This window comes from Alexandromys fortis, unplaced genomic scaffold (genome assembly GCF_014885135.2).
Source record: "Alexandromys fortis isolate MF-2015 unplaced genomic scaffold, M_Fortis_MF-2015_v1.1 scaffold_386, whole genome shotgun sequence".
Lineage (NCBI taxonomy): Eukaryota > Metazoa > Chordata > Mammalia > Rodentia > Cricetidae > Alexandromys > Alexandromys fortis.
Genome location: NW_026068260.1, coordinates 113092 through 137805, shown reverse-complemented (window position 1 = coordinate 137805; position 24714 = coordinate 113092). Strand labels below are relative to the sequence as shown.

Below are 24714 nucleotides of genomic sequence, written 5' to 3'. Positions count from 1 at the left end.
TAAGGCCAAGCTTTCATAATTAATAAAAGGTCTCCATGTGGTTATTTGGGAGCTGGCAGGCAGAACAGAGAAAGACTTATTACACATGATGACTAATGTGGAGTCACAAACATCCACATAAGGCCTGAGAAAGCTTTAAAAAAAAAGTTCAGACCATAAAAACAAACACAGCTTCTCAGTGACTGTAGTCTCTCGGGTAGGTTCAGAGGCTTACAGAGACGCAACTACCAGCTCCTGCCTGCAGACTGGAGCCGGCCACCAGAGCCATGCGCCAGCACCATGACACAAGCTGAGCCATGCTGCAGCTGACATAGCAGTTTACGATTTGTCTCACATGATCATAGAATACCTCAGGTGCTCAGTAAAGACAGATACAGACAGACAAAGACTTCTAAACAGGCTATAGAGTGTCAAAAACTGTGTGTAGGCTTAAGAAAAGAAAGTGGGCATAGACAGTCATAGAAAAACCAAACAGTTTGGAAATAACATAAAGTCTTTAAAAAGAGAATAAAATAATATAAAAGGGATAATACACAAAGAGTCTTGATCCTATATGGTCTCGTGCTTTTTTTTTTTTTTTTTTTGGTTGCTGATGGGTAAACTACAGCTGTTGAAAGATGTGGGATTATAAAAGCGACTGCTGAATTAAACCATCCTAGATACTTCAGGAATGCCTTAACTTTAAAATGAAAGTCAGAAAACCTATTGCTTTAGGGAAGATGTTATGCTTTTTTTTTTTTTCCACAGAAAACAAAAGACTGTGGATTCCTTCAAGGTTGATAAAGATCAGGTTTTATTGAGGAAACCCCCTGAAAATCCTGGCTACAGACATAAAGAAATAAACCTGGAAAAACTATAAGACAGGTGATGCATATTTTACGTGCTCACACATAAAACAAAAGATCACCTTTGGCTGGCTTGTGTACAACACCAAGTCCATATATCTGTTACCTTTGAAAGTTTGTGTTTTCAGAACAAGGGGACCAGACATCAAAGAAAACAGGTAGCCTCACAGACTATACCAGCCAAGACTTCATACAAGCCTTGCACTTTCCTATTGCAAAGAGACTGGAAACAAATATTAAGGTTAGCTCTCCCAGGACTTGACCATTACCCTAATTTTCTCAGGGTCCCCCAAAGACAACAGGAAGCAACCTAGAGAACACAACGCACATATACCCAAGAGGTGGAGTGGGTAGTTTTTGGTCATTTGGTGGGTTATGGATGATTGTCATCATTTATGGGGGTTGGTTACAAATTATTACTGCTCATGGACAGAAAGAAAGCTAAACAAAGGAGATTAGATTTAGGGATCTCTTTCTGAAGGGAAAACGGGGGCTGTAGTATAGAAATGATGGGGTAAAAGGGTAGATTGCTGAGTCTACTTTTGAACAACCACTATCTAAAATATTTTACATTGGTATGTAATTATGTATACTGATACAAATTTAAGGTTATTTTTGTTATGCTGTATATGTTTCGACTCTTGCTTAAGGTATTGTACCTATGCAGCTAATGCAAATTTCTAGTCCTTAAATGTTATTATTACAAACTAGGATATTATTACAAATTTGGGATAATAAAAGGTGGTTAGTAGTTAGTCATCTATAACAAACAAATTTATAGGCATGTTAGATATGTTTTCAAGGTCAAACGTATCTTAGATAGACTAAATAGACTAGATAAGCCTAAGCTAAGGCCAAGTTTCCATAATTAATAAAAAGTCTCCATGTGGTTATTTGGGAGCGTGTAAACAGAACAGAGAGGAACTCATTACATCCATCCCACTCTCTTAAAATTCTCTGCAGCCTTCAAGTTCTTGTTCTATGGCCCTCACCTTCTCCACAGAGAGATTACAATATTATTTCAATCCTAGACGAAAACATCCAAGCATCAAGAAAATAAAATAGCCAAATCTCCATCCAGCAGCCCAAGGTCAGAACTAACCTGTTGTCCTTACACACGGCCACTTGGTCTCCCCCGGGTATCAACTTCTTCTGTTTAATCACTCCATAGCTTTCTCGGCACACCTTCGTTTAACATAGAAAAAGATATGTTTTCATTTCCCTTAACTAATTTTCCTTTCTAGAACCCAAGTGACTCAGAGGAACTAGGAGTAAATCTAATTTAATGACTACATTTACAGGAAATGGGGAGGGGAATAGAATAAAATTCTGAATCAGAAAGTAACAGCACCTTGAAAACATCTTAAGTCATGTAAATGAATCAAGGAGAAAGTGACAGGAACTGTAGAAAACCATGGCTTGTAATGTCAACAGTACAGAAGACTAATGCTTCGGTAATTTTCCTAAGTGCACAGAAAAACACAGGCCCCTCTTTGCAACACATTTACTGAAGTCAAGATATGATGACTAAAATAGCTTGATTTAAGTCCCTGATGTTGCTGTCTGTAGGAAATCTACTGTTAATTATGACTCGCAGTTACCATGAAGAACAGTCACAATCACAAATACAGGAATGCGTACCGTGAAGTTGAGGCAGAAAGTCTCCTCGACATCTTCACCAGGGTAATCTAGAAGCTCCTGAAGACTCCTAGTCACAGGAAAAGAGGAAATCAAAAATGCAATGGTGTTTCTACCTCAATTATGTTCAGAGTCTTAGTCAAGAAAAATAAAGTCTAGAGAATATAAATCCAGAGAACAGAAAGCCATGTACCTAAAATATTCGAGAATTAAAGCAGCAGACTGTATGAACTCCCTTCCCTTGCTGACACACTGTTCTCAACTGAAGATGAGATTAACATGGATTTACATTTGATGGGCTTGTGTTTCTTCCTCCTTAGCATTGCCAGTATATATATACATACGTACATGAGAACATGGTACTGTAAGGACTCCATAGTCTGGTTTTATCCATATATTTTAGTAAAATAACCCTTCTGCCATTATAAAAAATAAAAAGGCCACAAAGTCACTGTTGTGTAAATGAGACTGGCCTCACGTGTTTAATACCCGGTCCCCACTTGGTGGTGCTGTCTTGGGAGGTTTAGAAGGTGTGGCCTTGCTAGAGGAGGTTTCACTGGGGGAAAGCTCTCAAGTTTCAAAACCACTCTCATTTCCCGTTTGCTCTCTCTGGTTACTGGTTGGGATTTGAGAAGTGAGCTGTCTGTTGTGTTGAAACTTATATATGTTGATAGCTTATGAAATCACTTCAAAACACAAAACAGGCAAATAATATAGAACTTTCAGAATCATAAACACAATACACAAATCACAGCTGTAAAGACACAACAGTTAAGACCCATGCAAACAATATCCACAAATGAATACACCAGAAAGAGAATCAGATAAACAAATAGCACTGCTTGGTAGGTGTGAGCAGCAGCTTTATACGTGCAGCTGTCTGAAATAAAGTGTTTCTTGTTTTTCTGACACCAGGAGCTAAACCTAGGGTATACCACCACGCTCCGCAAAGACATTTATTTTTTTGAGACAGTACCGCTTTGAACTGGCTGTGCTGTGCCAGCTAGTTTTAGGATCCTGGTTCTCTTGCCTCAGTCTCCTGTAGACTGGATTCCAGGTGTTCATTACTATGGGCAGCTGTGCTTGCTGTTTTGTGGTGCTAGGACTGAACTCTGAGATTCTGCCCCAACTTAAAACTAGCACCTTTTCCCATAAAAAAGAAGCCACTTTTTCCTCTCAAGCCAGCTGTGTGTTGTTTGCTGCCCAAAATCAACACAGAGACACTCAAGAAAAGGGGGAATCTTAGGAGCCAAAAAAAAAAAAAAGGGGGAAAGTAACAAAAATGTAGCTTGACTACTGCGAGAAGCATTCCAATTGTTTCTGAAAATGCTAAATATGAAATCAGCATATGAATCAGCAATTCTGTCCCTAGGCATATGTCAGAGTAACAAAAGTTATGTCTACACAAAACCTTGCATATAAATGTTCTCAGGAACACTAGTCATAATATTTCTAAAGCAGAAGCACTCCAAGTGCCATCAAATGAAGAACGGAGAAACCAAATGTGATGTATGTGTACATAGGAATATATACAACGGGCCAGCGTACAAGGTGTGTCAGAAAACAGAAAGCTACAGTAGAACATTGCCTGCCAATGTGAAAAATCAAACACTGATTCATGTTATAACAGGACAAGTCTGGATAACACACCAAGTGAAATAGACAAACTGAACAACACTGTAAGCATCCCATTTCTTAAAACTATCCAGAGTAGGTAGGCATGGCGGCACACAATTTTAGTCCCAGCACTCACGAGGCAATGACTGTGAGCTGGAGGACAGCTTGGTCTGCATAGTTAGTTACACACTAGCCAGGGCTACATAATGGGACCATGTCTCAAGAATTTGAAAGAGGAAAATCTAGAATAGGCTAACAAATGGAGGCAGAAGGCAGATTAGTGTTCACCTAGGGTTAATAATATGGAGAGCAGGGACAAGATAACCAAGTGCCAGGCTGTTTTTCAGGTGGTGAAACAGTCTAAAAGTGACTACAGTGACAGCCACACAACTTTGAATACATTAAAGCATATGCTAAATATTTTTATATGGGTCAGTTGTATGGCATGCAAATTATCAATCACTCTATATATATTCAATAAACTTTTTGAAAGGTTCTCATTTCAATAATCTCCCCCACTGTTAACTCTGGACCATGACAAGGCTCAAAGTTTCCTTTGCAGGGGGTACAAGAAAATGAAAGCAAAGATTATTCCTAAGGAGTGATGATCCCTCCCTTTTCTTTTTCAAAGATTTATTTTATGTGTATGGTTGTTTTTGCCTGCATGTTTGTCTGTGTATGGCTGGCGACTGTGGAGGCCAGACGAGAGCATTAGATCCCCTGAAACTAGAGTTACAGGTGACTGTGAGCCACCACATGGGTTCTGGGAACTAAACTCACATCCTCTGAAAAAGCAACCAATGCTCTTAACCACTAAACTGCATCTCCGGTACCAGGTCCCTCTTTTAATGTCCTCTCTTGTCCATATAGTAACACAAGCAATGCTTCAGGTAAGTGTTGTATAATCTACAACACTTTCGCACACCCAAACTAGCAGAAATGTCGTTTTCCACCCGAGATCCCTGCGCGAGGGCAGTAAGGACAGGTCCCCACACCACCAGCATGACCTTTAGCTCTTTACCTTCCTTCAGTTGGTGACAGCTCCTTTAAATCTTCCAAGCCAGGCTTTACGTTCAGCAACTTCTTGTAGAGAGCCAATGGGAAGTGGAGATCCACCACAGTAGAGTTGTAGATCGCCAGACCACAGGTTATGCCAATCAAGTGAAACCAGTTGCGCTCTACAAAACACTGTCAGGGTGTGCACAAATGTATTAGAAAGAGGTAGTGTTGTAAGACCTAGAGATACTGTACCACCTACCCAAAATGTTTCAGGACATTAGAATGAAGCCCATAATGGATATTTACACTCTGGAGCAGAGAAACGTCTCTGATCAAAGTTCGTTACTGTTGCTAGATGCACTGCCAAGCCAAGTGCCTGGAACTCTTCTGATGGACTAGAAACTGCCTGCTGTTATCTCCAGCAGGGCTCTTTAGAGACGGCTCTGTGATGATGGAACTGTTCTACTCTGTACCACCCCTGACCATAGCCACTGGCTACACGTGTCTACTAAGCACACACAGTGAATCTCTAAATTATCCGATGTGACTAGCTCCTACCACTGAGGACAATGAAAATCTAAGGAGAAAACTCTAGGAGACCAAAACCCTGAAATTATGGGTTGGATGAAGTAAGAGCCCCTCAAATGCTGGAGGTACTCATGCGTGCTAGATTAGTGCTCCATCATGGAGTCAACACCCCAACTCTAGCACTGCATCTAAAGCTTAACTCTCCTATTGAATACTTTTAAAAAGTCTATGTTATATGTACATATTCAGACACAATCTACCATCATTAAAAGAATATATATGTAACTACCAATGCCCAACACAATATAAAACCAATTTCTTTTCTCTCTTTTTAAACTTTTCACTAAAGCATTGTCCTGGTCTTTTGGATAGAATTCGTTAATTGTAATGAATGACCCCATCACGCCATCATACTATTAGGATCATGCCATCACTTCCATTCCTCTGACTCTGTGTTTGATCAGAGCAGTTGATGTGGGAGTGTCATATATCAATCTGTCGATTTCATTGGTTAATTAATAAAGAAACTGCTTGGTCTGATAGGTTGGAACATAGGTGGGTAGAGTAAACAGAACAGAATGCTGGGAGGAAGAGGAAGTGAGCTCAGACACCATGCCTCTTCTCTCCAGGGCAGCCACGATGAAGCAAGCCGCCAGGTCAGACATGCTGAATCTTTCCCGGTAAGATTGGTGGTACACAGCTTACTAAATATGGGTTAGGCAAGATATGTCACCACCTCATGGTGCTACACACTTTAATAGAAATGGGCCAAGCAGTGTTTATATGAATACAGTTTGTGTGTTAGTTCGGGTAAAGCTCTCAGGTGGCTGGGAGCCGGGCGATCCTTCTATAAGCAGTCTATCCTGTGTTTCTTGTCTGTGTTGCTGAAACCTGGCCTACGCAGCCCTATAGAGATGTCCTGGCAACGGACACCAATGCTCAGGTCATATTTGATACCAAGACCAGTGTCTTTCTGGATCTCTGTGATGATAAATCTTTCTATTTGTTTGTTTGTTTCAAGACAAGGTTTCTCTGTAGCTTTGGAGCCTGTCCTGTAACTAGCTCTTGAAGACCAACCTGGCCTTGAACTCACAGAGATCCACCTACCTCTGCCTCCCAGAGTGCTGGGATTAAAGGTCTGTGCCACCACCGCCCAGCAGATAAATCTTGATTGCTAACCTGGCTGGAATTAACTATGAGAGATACCTCAGGGTGGGTCTATAAGGGCATTTCTAGGAAGGATTAGCTGAGAGCAAAACCATCCTACAGAGCTGATGGAACCTTTAAGAGTTCTAGGGCGAAAGCAATGCTGTCCTATTGCCTGCCCTTACTCCGTACTGTTGAGTGTGTCTGCTGTTGTTGCTGCTAACATCACACTCCAGCTTCTTTGCATTCTACTGTAGACTAAAAAGCAGTGGTCTCTAGGAATCTGCCACGCCTTCCCACCAAACTGGAACTTCTAAAGCTTTCAGTCTCAAGGATGGAGTAGCTGTTCTAGCATATAGACATCCAATGTTGACTACCCAGTCTAAAAAACCTTTTATATAATATATATTCATCTTATTGGTTCTGGTCCTCTAAAGAACCCTGACTTATGCAATCCCCATGCCAAAGTTTCCAGTATCTGAGGGCTGCTTTTTCTTAATCCATTCTCTGGCATTTGTGATGTGGGATTCCCCTCTGTATGCTATAAATATGTTTTATTACCAGTGGTTAATAAAGAAGCTGCTTTGGCCTATGGCAGGGCAGAAAATAGGTGGGTGGGAAAACTAAACTGAATGCAAGGAGAAAGAAGGTAGGGTCAGGAGGATACCATGTAGTTGCCGAAGTAGATAGATGCTAGAACCTTGCTGGTAAGCCACAGCCTCATGGTGTTACATAGGTTAATAGAAATAGGTTAATTTAAAATATAAAAGCTATCGAGAAATATGCCTGAGCCATCGGTCAAACAGTGTTGTAATTATCAGTTTTTGTGCGATTATTCGGGCCAGGGTGACGGGAAACAAAAAAGCAGTCTCTGTTTACACGTCTGCAATCCAGGATTTCTTCTGCCCTGGCCCTCAATACAATAGGTGTTATTTTTTTTTTCATTTATCTCAATGCTCAAAAAACCCATCAATATACCTAGCACTAGAAAACACTAGGATCTGGCCTGGGAGCTACTCCAAGATCTGACTGATCAGGTCAGTGTGCATCCACACTACCCAGACTTAGAGTTCCATGTGGGTTCCCCTTTTTACCTTGATTCTGTGCTATGACAGAGAACAGGAAGAGCTAATCTTTTATAGTTATTTTATTTTGTTAATTGTATGGGTGTTTTGCCTGCTTGCATGTCTATGCATACATGCATACTTGGTGCCTGAGAATGCCAGAGGGGGCATACCCTAGAACTGGAGTTACAGAGGACTATGAAGCACCATGTGGATGTCTGGAATCATAACTGGATCCTACTAAGAACAGCCAGTGCTTTTACCCACTGAGCCATCTCTCCAACCTTTAAGCCTACTTTCTTTATCACACTGTTCCTATTGCCCTTTGTAGATACTATGGCCTGGATCTCACCTATCAGAAATGGCACTGGAGCTCATGGCTGATACACTATAAGTCTTAAAAGCAAGTCCAGCTTGAAGGCTGGACATGTTAGGCATTTTAGTGGTTGATTTTGCAGTATTAGAAACCAAGAGGCTAGTCTGACAACAAACAGGAAGTCTAGTACAAACAGGGTACTCAATTGTGACATTATGAACTTACTGTATCTGAAAACCACAAGAGATGTGACTCTTGATAGTAGGTGAACATCCCATAAATGGGATTCAAAAGTTCTTTTAACAGCAAAAGAAAGAACTCCTTTGTAACTCCACCAGCATCTACTGCTTCTTCCCCATCGAAGATCACCTGGGAACATAAAAACACAATGAATACTTCAAGGAAAGCAATGTTCAGCCAAAGATGCAGCTATGCTACCAAGCAAGAGCACCATCTCAATAACAAACTGTAAGCAGCGGCTGTGTGTAATAAAAGCCAGAAGTTCTAGGGAGAACAACCAGATAGACTGGTAAAATTTTAAGGGTTTTTTTTCAAATTTATTTGTGTGTGTGTGTGTGTGTGTGGCTCTAGTAGTTGAACAGGAGCTGCACACAAGGGAAGCAAATGTTCTTTCCCTGGGACACACACAAGTGAATCACATGCTTTCCCACTGAGCTACACGTCTAGTCCTAGTTACACTTTATTCTGAGATAAAATCTCTCCAGATTGTCAGGAATGGCTGTGACCTTCCCACTCTCCAACTCTGGCCTCCTGATGAGCAGGGATGAGAGTCGTGAGCATGTGTCCTTGTGAGGACATTCTGGAGAAGGTGACAATGTGAGAGAACGGGTTCAACCTGTTGCAGACTGCGGTTCTGAAACCAGCATTTATGAGGTGACTTGCAACAGAGATACAAGTCATTTCATTTTAAACATCTTCAAGTAATTTATTATCTATTCCTCAGGGTACCTGCTGTAAAGTTTCACACAGAGCCTAGAGTACAGCAAGCAGTCTCATGCACTAATGCACAGTCTATGGGAAGCAATATTTTGTCACTAGTCACATATCGCTAATCTTGCCTACTAGTGGGCCAACAGCTTCGTAGATGACTTCACCTTTTCATCTCTCCGTTTTTCATTCTGTCTCTTAAATCCTAGACATCCTAATCTTCCTTGGTGAGCTCTTAATTACTGTATTTTGTCAAAGTTATATAACTTCATATGTATCTTACACGACTGTTTTGATAGACTACAGCAGAAGCAGAGCCCAAGAATCTCTCAACAACCCACTGACATTTGGTCTGATATTCCAATGAAATGCTCTTTCTGGTGATTGGACAAAAGGAGGTGATTAGATTCTTGTAAGAAGGTTGAAACCAATGATGAGTGGCTGCCCTCTCTACTCAGTGAGATCTTTGCTGCCATGTGCTCACAAGGGCACAAAAGGGAAAACTGAAGGGGCTCACTTTGAGAGGTTTCTTCAGATCAATGTCAGAATGGATGCTCAGCTCTCTCAGGGCATCTCCAACAAGGTGGTTCCTGCGGACATGAAGGACCAGGAAGGGGCTTCTGGCCAGCAGAGGCTCCAGGGTGAGAAGCATGAAGACATTCTGCAGGTTGGCTCCATTGACTGCCACCTGGAATAGAACAACCAAAGTATTTTGAGTATAGTGCACCGCCTGGAGAGTCTCTGAACCAGAGATGGCTGACTGCCTTTCCATTTTTTCCTTTTCTTTTACAGGCCACATAAACCTTTCTAATATGGACTCAACAAGATTAGATGAAATAGTTTATGAGTCATATGATCAAATTAACTAGGCCCAATAAAGTGATTTCAACTCATTAAGAATAAAGTAACAATAGACTTGAAGAATTATTCTCAAAATAGCAGAAAAAGGAACCAACAGCCACTGTCAAAAGTGTCCATTTCACTAGAAAACCTGTAACTCAACAATATCATAGCTAGATTCATACGAAAGCAGATATACATATAGGCAGACACAAAACTGAAGAAAGAGAAAAAGAAATGAAGAGACAGAAAGTCAAATAAAGACATATCCATTAACAAGAGGGCTTAGTAGATCTGAATTGCTAATTCACTAATGTCTCTATATGCATTCAAATAAAATAAATTATATTTTATAATAAAATACACAGTAAATTAAACTATTAAACAAATCTTTTTGCATTCATTAAAGACCACCAATTTCCATGATTATTCCCTTTTGCTCAGTCTAGGGCCTGGTTTTGCATAACTCTTGTTATCTTTTTAAATGGTTGAGGGGTAATATTTAAAATATAAAAAGTTATATAAAATTCAAGTTTTTAAATATACATAAATTTTTGCTTTTATTTGGGGTTGTTTGGGTGTTCTTAGGTTTGTTTAACTCCATGTTTCTGAGGCTGCCGTCTACAAAAGAGTTAAATGGTTCTTAATGAAGACATGGTCCACAAAGCCTCAAGTGTTTACTAATTGGCAGAAACAGAAAATAGCTAGCACTCCAAGTCTACATAAATATACATTGAACATAACATTACTGAACCTGCTGGCATCATGGTACACACCTGTAATCTTAGCAACAGGGGCCTATAAAAAAGCCAAGATTTCAAAGTAAGCTTGACTATACACTGGCCTGGAAACTAGCCGAGAAAGAAACTCCACACAGAAGGTAAGAAGAAAGATGGGGGAGAAAGAATAAAAAACTACCCCAGAAGATAGACAGAATTGACAGGGCAAACCAACCATTCTCCCAAAAGCAATACAGAGAATCAATATAACCTATATCAAAATTATTTTTCAGAATCACATTTTATTTTCTATAATATTAATAGTTTACATATTGCATATTAAATAACCCTATAACTGTATGATTTGACATAGTTTGTGCAGAAGAATGAAGAAAAATATTTCAGATTACCAAAATATACCTACAGAGCTACAGACTCCTCACTTTAGACAAAGATGTCAAAAACATACATTAGAAAAGACACAGCCTATTCAAATGGTATTGGGAAAGTTGGATTATTCACACAGAAAGAAAAGAAAAAAAAACCTAGATCTGAATTGCTCATCCCTATACAAAAATCAACTCAAAATAGATCAAAGTAACTTTAACATAAGACTTGAAACATACTAGAGGAAAGGTAGGTTAAAAAAAAATACTTCAAAATGGAGACACTACCAACAGCTTTCACAAAAAATAAGCATTAACTGATTGAACTGCATGAAAAAGGCTTTCACACAGCAAAGCAACAACCAGCCAACAGCAAAGGGACTAGGGGCATGGCTCTGGTTAAGAGCATGGGTTGCTCTTCCAGGGGACCCATGTTTAATCCCCAGCATCTGCTTGACTCCAGTCCCAGAGGATCTGATACGCTCTTCTGGTCTCATTGGGCACCATGCATGCATGTGGTGCAGAGACACACATCCAGGCAAATACTCATATATACATAAAATTAAAATAAATAAAACCTTAAAAAAATAGCTGAAAGAAATGAGAGAAAATTCCTTGTCAACTATACATTCCACAGGAATATCTTATACTAGGTTTTTTTTGGTTGCTGTTTGTTGTTTATTTGTTTCTTTGTTTATTTGACATAAACTAGAGTCACCTGGGAAGAGGGAGCCTCAACTGCAATTGCTTCTATCATATTGGCTTATGGCCATGTCTGAAGCATTTTGATGATGTGGGGCGGGCCCTGCCTACTGCGGATGGTACCATCCTTGGGCAGGTGGTCCTGGGTCTTTACTACAAACCAGTAAGCAGTGTGCCTCCATGATCTCTGTTCCAGTTCCTGCTACGAGTTCCTGCCCTGACTTTCCTCGGTGAACAGACGGTGACCTGAGAGTTGTAGACACAAAAAATAATTGGATGTGAACAACGACAAGAAGTCAAAGGAGGAAATGACCCTGAAAGCGCTACCTGCATCTGTAACTCCGCATCGGTCTGCAGCATTTTGGTCTTGGCTCGGGCATCAAAGATGAAAGGATAGGCACAAAGGGTCACAGTATCCTAGAAGAAAACATGTCATTGGTATTGTTACAGAACTCTACAGACAACACTGGAGATACATCAGTATGTTAAAAAAAAAAAAAAAAGGAAAAGCACCAATTACCTGCATGATGGATGGTCTAGCCTTCTGTGCAAAAAAAACAAAAAGAAAATACTCTTACTTGAACTATAAAAGCATAATTTTAACCCCCCAAATAGAAACTATATTATAACAAATCTTTTTACATTATCTGGATTTTCAGTCATCAACCTAGTAATGTTTCAATAGTTGACAATGTTTTGATAAGAAAAAAAAAAGTTGTTTGGATGAACACAGACTCAAAAAAAGAGCAAAAATATTAAAAGCAAAAATTCTTAAAAACATAAAAGATTTTCAAGGTCCTTTACTGAGTCTTCATAATTCAGAGAATTGATTGAATTCTCCCTGTAAGAAATGGAACTCCAGCTGGCAGAGTGGCACATGCCTAGCAGCTGTGCGGCTCAGGTGGGAGAAGGCCAGCTGAAGGCCAGCCTGGACTACATGGCAAATGTGAGGCTACCACGTGGATTCCAGACGAGGGCAGCTTAGCCTGCAGTACCAGTAACACTTTCTCCATCTCCTGCACACATGCTTAGAAAAGCAAACAGTAATACTCACACTAGGTAAATATTTTCCCCATAAATGTTGCTCTATGACTTTGAGGCTGATCCTATGATTTTCATTGTGAGAAAAGTTATAGTACACAAATTCAGCCACAAATGAGTGCATGTAACAGGTACATGACAGTTTTTATGTCAGGAAAAATAAGGAAAACTTCTGGGAAAAAAAATGGGTTGTTTGTGGAGATCAGGTTGTACACTGCACTGAGTTCCTCCACCCGGTAGGCAACAGTGCCCTACCCATGGCGTCTTGCCTAGGGGAGTCCATTTCACAAAGCACTGGCTGGCTTCATTCTGAGTGTAAACACAAGGCGGGATGACAATGAAGCTGCAGTTTACGTGCAAGTACATGCCACCACCTGTCTGGCACAGATCATAAAGTGTAGACTGATAAATGACTTACACAAGTAGACAACATCTAACAACACAGGTTATTAGCACGAGCACATCATGGAATAAAACCATATGCGCCAAAACCAGGCCCTAGAACTTATCTAACATGACAGACCAACAAAAGTACAGCGTATTTACCTGGGCCCCACAGAAAGGTTATCTAATAATACAGTGTAGGGTCCCACTCACTGAGCAAGCACCCTGTGAAAGCTCTAAGGGACTCGCGGGCAGAGAGCTACCGGCTATTCCTGGGGCTTCGGCTCAGCTCGGCCAGGGCCTATTTTGAGTTGCTCTCTGTCCATCCAATCATCTGTCCATCTGTCTGTTTACCCCTCTATCTGGACCAGGCCCTGTGCCTCACTCTGATGATCCCACAGCCCTTCAGCTGGGCTTGCTGCTATGACTTATTCTGAGACCTATGTCTGGGTCTCAGTTCTGCTGGCCTCCAGCAGCAATCCAGATGGGTTCAGCAGCATTGGAAGCGCTTGTAATACAGTCCTCTGACCTGAAGGCCTCTGAGCTCTGTGACTTCTTGAACTCTTTTGTAGCCATTATGTAACTTGCATGAAAACTGTGTAAAATATAATCTGGGATTTCACAAGTAATACTAGTAATGAAGACTAGAGGGAAAAAAAATCTTGTAATTTGCTAATGGTCAGCTATCATGTGACAGCTAGCTCCTTTGGTCAATTTACAATCTTCAGAAAGGCAGACCTTTGGATATATTGGTAATGGTGTCAAAAGGGAAAATGACCCACCCTGGAAGTAGGTCATCATTCTTTGGGGTGAGGTCGTACCAGGATAAAAAAAAAATGAAAATGTCAGAGCAGGGGTATAGCTCAGCTAGTAGAGTGCAGCCTTGCACATATAAAGCCTTGAGTTTGATGCCCGGCATTACATAAACAGTGTGGTGGTGCCTGCTTACAATCCTGGCACTCAGCGGTAGATACAGCAGGGGTGCATATGAGCTCAAGGTCATTCTCTGATATGTACAAAGACCCTATCTCAAAAGAGAGATAGAGAGAGAGGGGACTGGCGCGGTGGCCCCCACTACAATTAAATCAAAGAGGCAGGCCTTTGGTTGGCGAGGGCCCTGGCAAACGGGGAGCCGGGTCCTGTTCCAGAAAACCCTTCTGAGGGGTGAGAGGGTTCTTGTCCCCCGGCAGGAGCCAGGAAACAGAGCGAGGGCAATTAGTAAGAGAAGCCTCTGGCCAGCAGAGAAACCTGATCTGATTTTAAAAACCAATTAGATAGCATTGAAAGGAGGAGATGGGCAGGTGCCAAGGCAGAACATCACCCATTAATCAGAAAAACAACATGAAAACACCAGATCCCAAAGATCTTACAACAGAAAGATTTGAACACCCTAACACAGAAGAAGTGGAAAAAATTGACTTTATGAAAGCAATAGAGTCCCTTAAAAAACATGTCAAAAGAGAGATAGAAAGAGAGAGAAATCTATGACTGAATTCCTGAAAGATGCGGTGGACCCTGCTGCTCCAGCTGCCTTCCTTGGCCACCATGATGGACTGCATCTGTGAACTCTAACTTGCTTTTTTCAGGCATTCAGTCACAGCGATGTGGAAAATAACCAATAAATGTGAATTTATTGTTATTTAATAAACCAATATGCTGGTAAAACACAAACATATCCATCTATATTTCCAGCGTGGTATGTTCATGACAGTTATGTAATAAATATTAGTAACAGAAACACAAAAGCCAGCAATAAAGAGCATCTTCATCTGCAACAGCTGTCAAAGAAAAACAATGAACAAATTATCCATGCTTAGAGGTATACTGCTGTTGCTTTAATGTCTCCTAGAATGTCCTGTGTTCTTAAATGATTTTCTAAGCGAAATAAAACCACACTCTGAACGAGCTCTTCTTATGGTGTGCTATTGCCCAATTTACACCTATCTGTTAATAACTGCACGGGTGGGCTGTAAACGTTCAGCTGTGCAAGCACAGTGAGAAAAGAAAGGGATTTTTTCTTTTTTCTTTTTTTTCTTTTTTTTGCCTGGTAGATACTGTGTTTACTAAGGAAAAAGCCAATACTTTCCCTAGCTTGCTGCATGAAGAAGATTGAACAGCAGCAAGAGAAGGAGCTGAGTCATCCCTGAAGGCCTGCGAGAGGCTCAAGCCAGGCCTGGTGGCTGCAGTCCTTATCTACAAGGCTGGCACATTTATTTGGGTGGAGGGGAGACACACTAGCTCACCACACTCAGTCCCTGAACGTCCTAAGCATTTGACTGACTATAATGTTTTCTAATTAATGTGTATATTTAATTTGGTTTATGTACATAATATGAATAAGAACTACACTTCCTTTTGTGTTTATGCATATTTAAATGAAACCATATAACAGCAATAATAACTAAAATCCATTCTATTGACCCTTTAGAACTATATTCCTTTAGGGATCTTTTTTTTTTTTTTTTAGTTTTTATTTATTCATTAAAGATTTCTGCCGGATGATGGTGGCGCATGCCTTTAATCCCAGCACACGGGAGGCAGAGGCAGGCAGATCTCTGTGAGTTCAAGGCCAGCCTGGTCTACAAGAGCTAGTTCCAGGACAGGCTCCAAAGCCACAGATAAACCCTGTCTCGAAAAACCAAAAAAAAAAAAAAAAAGATTTCTGATTCTTCCCCACCACTGCCTCCCATTTCCCTCCCCGTCCCCCAATCAAGTCCCCCTCCCTCGTTAGCCCAAAGAGCAATCAAGTTTCCCTGCCCTGTGGGAAGTCCAAGGACAACCCACCTCCATCCAGGCCTAGTAAGGTGAGCATCCAAACTACCTAGGCTCCCGCAGAGCATTTCTCTGCACTGAGAAACACTAGAGAGACGATTCCAGCCCTGAGAACCAAGTCTAGAACACAGAAGCAGGTCTCATACTCAGGCTAACACAGCAAACTATTTTGAGTTTACCATTGAATTGATCACCTCTTACACGGCTGTTTATCCTGGGCTACCCATTTGCCGAAATGAGTCTCACAAACATAAGGTTCCACGGTACCAGTACAGTATTTCAAGGTCTCTGCCTGCAGCAGATTGCATTTATGGCATAAACTCATTTTTCAAAGCCTATGAGACAGCAAGATGCCACGATTTATCAGATCTTGTCTCCGAAGGCCTTTTGCAAACCACTGAATGCCACACTTGCACCGTCCTCTACGGGGGCCGACAGAGACATTCAGATATTCAGTTTGTATGCCTTTTAGTTTGCAAACGAGGATTGCGGCACATTATTAGCAAATAAAATAATCCACTATTGCTTCTTCTTAAAGGGAACAAAATCAGGCACTTCGGAACCATCCCTGTCTGTGCTTTACTCATCGAGGCAGATAACATCGGGCTGTGCTCCAGTCTAGCAACTAGCCAAGGTAATGACATGTGTAGGTGTTCAAGAGCTACTTGTGAAAAACAGTCGCTGAAGACTCCTGATGTGCCAAGCACTGCGGAGGCCCCGCATAACTCTCAGGCCTAAAGAAATTAACTTACCCGACTAAGGCCAAAAGCAGCAGATCAAAGTTGGAAATGTAATCCAGTTCTTTCTTTCTTGCTTGCTTGCTTGCTGATAAAGTATTACTATATAGTTCCACTCACTCCATGAACCAGGCAGGTCTTGAACTCACAAAGATCTAGCTGCCCCTGCCTTCCAAAGATTAAAGGTGTGTTCTACCGCACCAGTAGAGGGCGTGAGTGAGTGCTCACAGATAAGTACTGGAGAAACCAGAAATGCTATTCATGACCTGGTGACCTTTGCTACCTATAGAGCCAGACCACACCCAAATCCCTAGACCTTCATCTTTAATTTGCTCCTCAATCAAGAAAACCCATCCTTAGGGGAGACGTCACATGTACTTTATAGCCTGCTGACTTGTATGCCATCTTGGTTAGAGACCACACCAAATCCTAGGCCCTTAGCTATCGAACCCATCTTCAGGGTCACATGTACCTTGCTAGTGTTTCGATGCAATCATGCCATGCTGTATTACCATGCACATGGGGCTGAGACAATTGTTACCAGGGGACCTTTTTTCCAAAATTGTACTGTACTTAAGTGTGTCTAAAACAAATTGCCCTGGTGTCAGACTACAGAAGTTGGAAGCAGCCCAGCTAACCAGTGCTGAACTGAGCTTCTTTGTTGCCTCTCCACAGCATTTGCAGGGACCTCCCACAGGACACCTAGACAGTTCTTCTAGAAAGGACCATGTGCTTTGTCTTCTCCACTGTGCTAGTACCAGGTTAAGCATTAATACAGCAAACCAATTATTCACTATTTTTATTTTAAAGTGATTAAAATAAATATTATATGAAATGCCATTAGTATTTAAATCAATACTTCAGGAAATCAAGAAACAAGTTTCAATTTCTAATTACACTGTGCCTTCTACAATAGAAAAATTTCTACAGAAAGAATAAAAAGTCACACACTAACTTCAGTTAATCTTCTATCTTGTAGCAATGGCTTTATTTACCAAAGCGGAGGTGAAGACTGAGATCCGGTAGGACGTCTGTTTGTAACACCTGTGCTTATTCACTTCGGCACGTCTACTGTGGTCATGGCCACTGACATTCTAATAATAACAGTTAAGGAAATGAGAAGAGCTGAATGTCAGGCACACCACGCTAGAGAAAAACCCTGGGCCTCTGTGTTCTACCTGCGGATGAGGTAATCACTGGAAATAACTCATTTAGACTCATTTCTGTCGCTAACATTTTCTAACTCACAAACTGAACTTTCATAATCTCTAAATTAAGTAGGACTAGAGTCCACTGATGCTCCCATGTCGAAATTCCAATATCAATTCTTTTAAAACTTTTCTATTGAAAAGTATTTTGTTTTTCAAAACAAAAACAAAACCTTACAAAAAATACCAGTGTCCCAATGTTTAAACTTTCCATGAGAAAAAAATATTTCCACCATTACTTTGATCATCTATCATCTGACAAAGAAAACTACGTTGGCTATTTATTTAGTTAAATACACTTATGGAAATACTTTTCCTTGGAGATGGCCACAAAACAGCTCAAAAACCATACAGGGAAACTGCCCCACCCCGAGAGTGGGGATGAATCTGTGAAAGTGGCAAAGGACTGGCCTCAGGGGCATCTCTTACACCAGCTGCACTAAAGAGAAGGCCCAAACGGCCACCTTCTCTGGCATTCAGATGTGCACAAATCCTAAAACCCTCCATTATCCACGCCAGCTGAGACTGCTGAGCAATTCCTTCCATGCCTAGGGGCTAGCAAACAGGAATCCACAGTACCTCGAGGCTATGTCAAGCATCAGAGTTGAGTTAGGGATATAGGACATCCTAATACAAGCCATCCTCAAGAAGAGGTGGTTACAAGGTCTGGGCAGATCATGTAAGAAGAGTGAAAACAATGACTAGCAAATGATCCCCAACACCAGGGGTAAATCAATGGGGATGGTGGTTTATAAAAAGTCTTATCTAAAAGATGTTCTTCCAGGCTGGAGAGATGGCTCAGAGGCTAGGGGCACTGGTTGCACTTAAAAAGGTCCTGAGTTCAATTCCCAGCAACCACATGGTGGCTCACAACCATCTGTAACGAGATCTGGTGCCCTCTTCTGGCCTGCAGGGACATATGAAGGCAGACCATACTTAATAAATAAATTAATAATAATAAAAAGATGTTCTTCCACTCAGACATCTGGTGACTCCTAGAAGGCAGCTGTGTGCTAGATCTTCCAAGATCCAAGAAATGCTGCAAGTTTATCTATCAATGTCCAGATATCTAATTTGTGACTCAAAAAATATGTATATAATATAAAGTATAACATCTTCACTATTTTCAAATGTATTAATAAGCAGTATTAAAATATTTGCATGCTAGCTAACCAATCGCAGAGGAAACAGGACATGGTGAAGGATAGGTAAAGTCATGAGCCATGTGGCAATATGTAGGTTAATAGAAACGGGTTAATTTAAGTTGTAAGAGCTAGTTAGTTATAATCCTGAGCTATTGGCTGAGCATTTATAAGTGATACAAGCCTCAAAGTAGCAATTTGGAAGCAGCTGCTGGGGTGGGAAAACTCGGTCTATATACTGGTGACACAGTTCATTAGTTAGGGGCTGAATGAAGTCCTGAGTTGGATACCCATCAAGGCATAAAGAACAAGTGTGGAAGTACATACTAGTAATTCCAGAACTTGGGAAGAGGTGGGGAGGCAAGACAACTAAGGTCATCTTTGGTTATACAATAAGTCTGAAGCTAGTCTGGGATACATGAGATTTTATCTCAGAAACCAAACAAGGGAGCGGAGAGATGGCTCAGCAGTTAATAGCACTGGCTGCTCTTGCAGAGGACCCAGGTTCAACTCTCAGGAATCATATGGCAATTCACAGCAGTCTATAATTCCATTTCCAGATCAAATGCCCTTGCCTGGCTGCAGGCACCAGGCATGAACATGGTGCACAAACATACATGCAGATAAAACACTCAAGCACAAACACTTAAGATAAAATACTACAAACACAGAACAAAAATAACCCCTGAAATGGTCACCCTGTTATTCAACAGAATTCTAGAACCATCACATCTTATTAAACTGGAGCCTAAAATGTATTTAAAAACAACTCACACTTCCCATTGTCAGCAGACCACCTCTGCCATCAATCCACTGCTTTTATCAATTTGACCACTTTAGATATTTTGATCTTCCTTCCTTCCCTTCTTCCTTTTTAATGTAGTACTGGGATCATACCTAGAGCCCTGAGCATGCTAAGCACACACTTCACCACTAAGTTATATCCCAGCCCCAGATGATGCTTAGGGTTACCTTAAATACTTCCAAGTTTCAACAATGTAAATGTGAATTGAAAGACAGGTGTGGCAGCAGCATTAAAGCCAAAGACAAGGTATATGGGTTGTCAGAGACCAGCTTCAACAAGGTTACTACTAACCACAGTAGGGGCCTGGGGATTAGAAAAATAAGTAAAGAAAACAAAGATAGAGTGAAAATAATAAAACAGAAGCATAGAATAGTACCAGGAGGGAGTTTTAGTGAATACTGAAAACCACCCGTGTTTAATTTCCATTTGCTTAAATACCCCAACCTCAAAAGGCAGGAGTAAGATAAAAAACTGCATTACCATGATACAAGGAAATGAACAGACCAGTTGAAGATTGCGGGCTACCTGCTGAAACATTCTGTTGCTAGAACAAGACAGGTAACACACTAGATCAAAACATTCTGTAGGCAAAGCACTTCCTGAATGGAATCCATTGTTATCTCCCTATGGGAATAAGAACTTAGTTGGACCCTTAGATTTTTGTTTGAGGTGAAAACAGATCTACTTCTCTATATGTGAAATACAAGGTCTGGATATTAGCCACACCCGTTGACAATAACCTTGAGAGAGTAGAACTCTCTGCTCTAAATCTAGGTGGGACCTTTGTCAGAAGGAATAGAAGAAGGTTCCAACTCTCTGACCTTTGGTCGTGGTGGAATGGCAACAACTCTGAGCAAGCTGAAACTCTCTGACCTTCAGACAAGGTGGAAGTAGGCTCACATTTTTGGTCCTCCACAATGGGCCAAGTTTACATTTTAAAAACAAACAAAAAATACAAAGACATAAAAAGGCCAGAGCTTTAAAATATGTTTTACTTGAACTCTTACCATCCCTGCTTGATGTAAAAACCACATGAGGTAGTCTTCCTGAATGTCCACCAGACTGGAGATCTCGGGGATGTAAAACGTGTCATACTCCACATGCTTCACTCTAAGATTTACCTGCCCAAAGCAGAAGATAAAAACAACTGAAACCAGAGAGGTGAGAAGTCTCCCAGAGAGAGGCCCGCAGGACACTTCCTCCTACACGCCCCCCCACCCCCACCCCATCCCCGAGGGTTACCTTGTATAATTTCTTCAGCAGCTTCAGGGCTGCAGTCATGTAATTGTTGAAGACCACAGGGATGAGGAATGTCTTCCGTCCCCTCAGCAGATAAACGACTGCACTTTTATAGAGGTTCACCAGCTTCAAGAAGTATTTTGGGCATGCCTGAGACCACCAGTTATCTTAAGAAAGAAAGAAGACATGTTTTAACACAAAACCTCAGGCAAGTGTTCTTATGTCTTCTTCCTGACAGCTAAAGCTCCTACGGTTAGAAGATAAATATTAGTCTACAATACAGTTTCCCAAAACTGATTTTAAGAAAGAACCATTGGAACATGTCTGGAGAAAACAGTTGTTCAAGAAATCCTAAACTTTTAATACCTTTATTTCCTCGTTCCTCCTTCTCCCCCACCGCCATCTCCCCCTTCCTTTTTCTTTCTTAAATGACTTTTATGCTTGCTTGTTTGTTTGTTCGTTTCAGACTCATGCTGAAGGCTAGTCTGGAAAAAGTTCGTGCCAAGGCTGGATGGGATCCAGTCACACGCTCTGGACGGCAGGATGCTGGCTGCACCTACTGCAGCAGCATTCATGTGCCCTGGTCCTTCCAGCACCCCTCTCCTGACATTCTGTAGCAGGGGTGCAAGGGACACCTCAGTTTTGGGGGAAGAGAGAAACCACTCCTTCCTGTTATGAGACATAATTAATGTTTAAGAGATCCGTGATATATATTCTCTCCAGGCGATACTTTCTCATATCCAACCAAGCAGGATTTTATCACTGGATTCTCCAGAAATGAACTTAACCACACTGAAATCCATAAGGTTTTCTTACTTAAAATATTTCACTAAAAATTAAAAGGGGGGGGGCGGCTGCTGAGGAGACGGCTCGGTGTTAAGAGCACTGACTGCTCTTCCAGACCCAGGTTTTATTCCTAATACCTACACTGCTGCATACAACCATCTGAAATTCCAGTTCCAGGGGATTGATGCCCTCTTCTGGCCTCTAGGGCACCAGGCAGGAACATGGTACACAGACATACATGCAGGTGAAATATCCATAAACATAAAAAAAAAACTTTAAAAAGCTAAAGTGGGGAAAGAACAAAAAAATAGACAAACTATAGATAGCTGTTAGATTTATGTGCAGACATCTATTGTGTTCTCTCTACTTTGAGAATTTCTCTTAAATTTGAACTATAAGATGTTAGAAATAAATTAATTACAGAATTGAATAATCCTATTCAGTTTTGTTATCTGACCTGGAAAAATAAAAAGAAAAATTAAAAAGCCAAAGCTTTAAAAAGTCTGATAAAATGTCTTTAAAACTGCCATCCCTCTATTTTACATTTGTTAGAAACATCTAAGAAAACACGCTCTGAACAGCCCCTGATCTTGGGAAGCAGTAAGTCCTAATGTATTACTAAGCCATTCATCACGACTTCTGGATTCATCTCTTGTGTGAAGGGGAAGCAGTGGGGAAGCCAGAGGCAGGTCTGTTTGCTCAAGGGAAAGCCATGCTCCACGGATACTCAGGCCATCTGAACCACAGAAGCTACCAAGCCGCGACAAACACCTGAAAAAATTACCAAGGGAAGGAACAAAAGTAAAAGGCCAGGTGACAGGTTTCTGCACCGGATCACTAAAAACGTCTCGGGTGCTACTCCAGCAGAGACCCTCTCCAGCTCGCTGAGCAACGGAAGGTTCCTATCTCAGCAAACTGTCCGGAGCCTGCAAAAACCAGTGTGGACTCAACTGTCCTAAAAAAGAGAAACAAAACAAACATCCCGTAAGTCCTCACCAGGTCACTCTGTGCCTCCTTTCTTGGAGATCTCTGCATCCCAAAAGCTGTCCATTTGGTCCCACCCCCTAAAGTCAGTACTGCAGATGGATAGACAGAAAGATAATAATATTCAAGGCATTACAACTGCAAGCAAATGTGTGTGTGGGAGGGGATAAGTTAATGCTGAATAACCTAACATTATAAATACCTCAAAATTGGGGTTAATCTGTCATGAATCATCTCAAGTTGAGTTAAATAACAGTTCAGTTCGCCCAAACTGCAAACAGGGTTAGCTAGAAATCCACAGCAAAGAAAGAATTACATGGTAAAGCTATTGACTAGAGGGTTAGTGCTCAGTCCAAAGAGTCAGTTGACAAGACAAAGTACGGAAGTCCAAAACCTGCGGTATTAAATTTGATGAACTTACCTAATACTTTGCTAGGATTTGTATCCAGCCGAAGAATGGCCATCGCCAGGGGAATAGTCAGCGTTATGTAATACTTAGAATCCTGAAGCAGGGGAAACTCCGGTAGTATTAAATAGATTCTCATCGCTTCCACATCTGGGGGTGAACTTGACAACTGGGGGATGAGGCAACTTTCAAAGCTGTTCAGTATCTGTAAGAAAGAAAAAAAGAAGTGTGAGAAATGTAAACGTATCTGAGACTTAAATAACTCGCCTCCAAATTCCTAAGTCATCTGATGAACTCACAAGTCTTGCTTACTCAGTGGGCACTGGGCAAAGAGAAGGTGCCAGGCTCTGGTTCATACTCCCGGCTTCCCACCCAGAGATCTGGTACTTTAGAGAGGTAAGCAAAAGATAGCCCAGCGCCCAACATGTTCACAAGATTAAGGCTTGTACGAGACTCTGCCGTTTCACCTTGCTGTCCCTTTTACCGTCAGAGCTGAACTCTTGCGTGTAGCCTGTGTTTTATAGGCGCGAGCGACACACCTGTTCCAGGATCATGGCATGCTGGGAGTGCATTAGCTTCTCAAACAAAACCCGAGTGGAGTTCAGGTCGATCCCGGGGATTTGGGGGCTGGTCTTAAAATGCTCATCAATTCTAAACAAAAAAAAAAAACAAAAATCCATAATATGTAATAAAAGAAAATAAAGAGCAAACAAACACTGATAAAAAACTGTAAGTAGTTAATTAGCTTATCCATTCTCAGCGAGTTTAAACTCGATCCAGTTGACGAAATACTACAGAACACTAATTTGGGAGAAATAAAAACCCCAGTAGAATGAGCCTAACAGCACTTTCACTTACCCCGGTTTGGTTTGCACTCCCCCAAGAAGTGAGGATGGACTCGCTACCCCCAATCCTCGCTCAAATCCTACTGTCAGCTGATTACTACCAGAGAAAGGGGGCTTTTCGTTAATAGTGTGGCCCCTGGTAGCTCAACCCAATCATGCTCCAGGAACGCCCCTGTCTCCCTGTGTGTAGGCAGCACGAATTGGGCGAGTGAGTGGGTGGGGACAGGGGTAGATCTGGAAGGAGTTGGGGAGATGCAGGGGTTAATATGACTAACATACATTGTACACTTGTATAAAATTTTCAAAGAATTAATTTAAATGTATTAAAGAAAACTTTGACTAATCAAGCGTTGAGAGACTGGGGAAATCACACAGAGTACTGAAGTCTAACTGCTATACTTAAAATATTTTTTGACTGTGTATATTAATTATACATGGTACTCTTTTACAAGGGACATTTTCATATAAGCATATGCTGTGCATTGAAATGCCCACTCCATCCACCTCCCTCTGCCCGCGCCCAACCACTCTTGCTAGTCCCCTTCAATGCTATAATTTGCATTTTGACTCTTTGCTTAATGGAATGTGTAGAAGGCGTGTAGAAGGCCTACAGAATC

The 24714-nt window shown here is 41.2% G+C and overlaps 1 protein-coding gene across 3 annotated transcripts in view; it reads right to left on the bottom strand.

Moving 5' to 3' along the window:
• The window catches only part of Herc3 (HECT and RLD domain containing E3 ubiquitin protein ligase 3), a 99171-nt gene that overhangs the window by 25750 nt on the left and 48707 nt on the right, over positions 1–24714 (bottom strand). Inside the window, exons 12-22 of one of the 3 annotated variants that reach the window (XM_050131714.1) lie at positions 23792–23903; positions 23268–23457; positions 21080–21243; positions 20845–20958; positions 12269–12292; positions 12076–12165; positions 9619–9789; positions 8379–8522; positions 5122–5288; positions 2487–2553; positions 1948–2030 (exon numbers count right to left, since the gene is read on the bottom strand). In XM_050131714.1, coding sequence (XP_049987671.1) covers positions 1948–2030; positions 2487–2553; positions 5122–5288; positions 8379–8522; positions 9619–9789; positions 12076–12165; positions 12269–12292; positions 20845–20958; positions 21080–21243; positions 23268–23457; positions 23792–23903 — 1326 coding nt within the window. Of the gene's footprint in view, positions 1–1947; positions 2031–2486; positions 2554–5121; positions 5289–8378; positions 8523–9618; positions 9790–12075; positions 12166–12268; positions 12293–20844; positions 20959–21079; positions 22818–23267; positions 23458–23791; positions 23904–24714 lie in introns of those variants that run through there. The other 2 variants (XR_007589990.1, XM_050131715.1) reach the window with 2 other exon arrangements.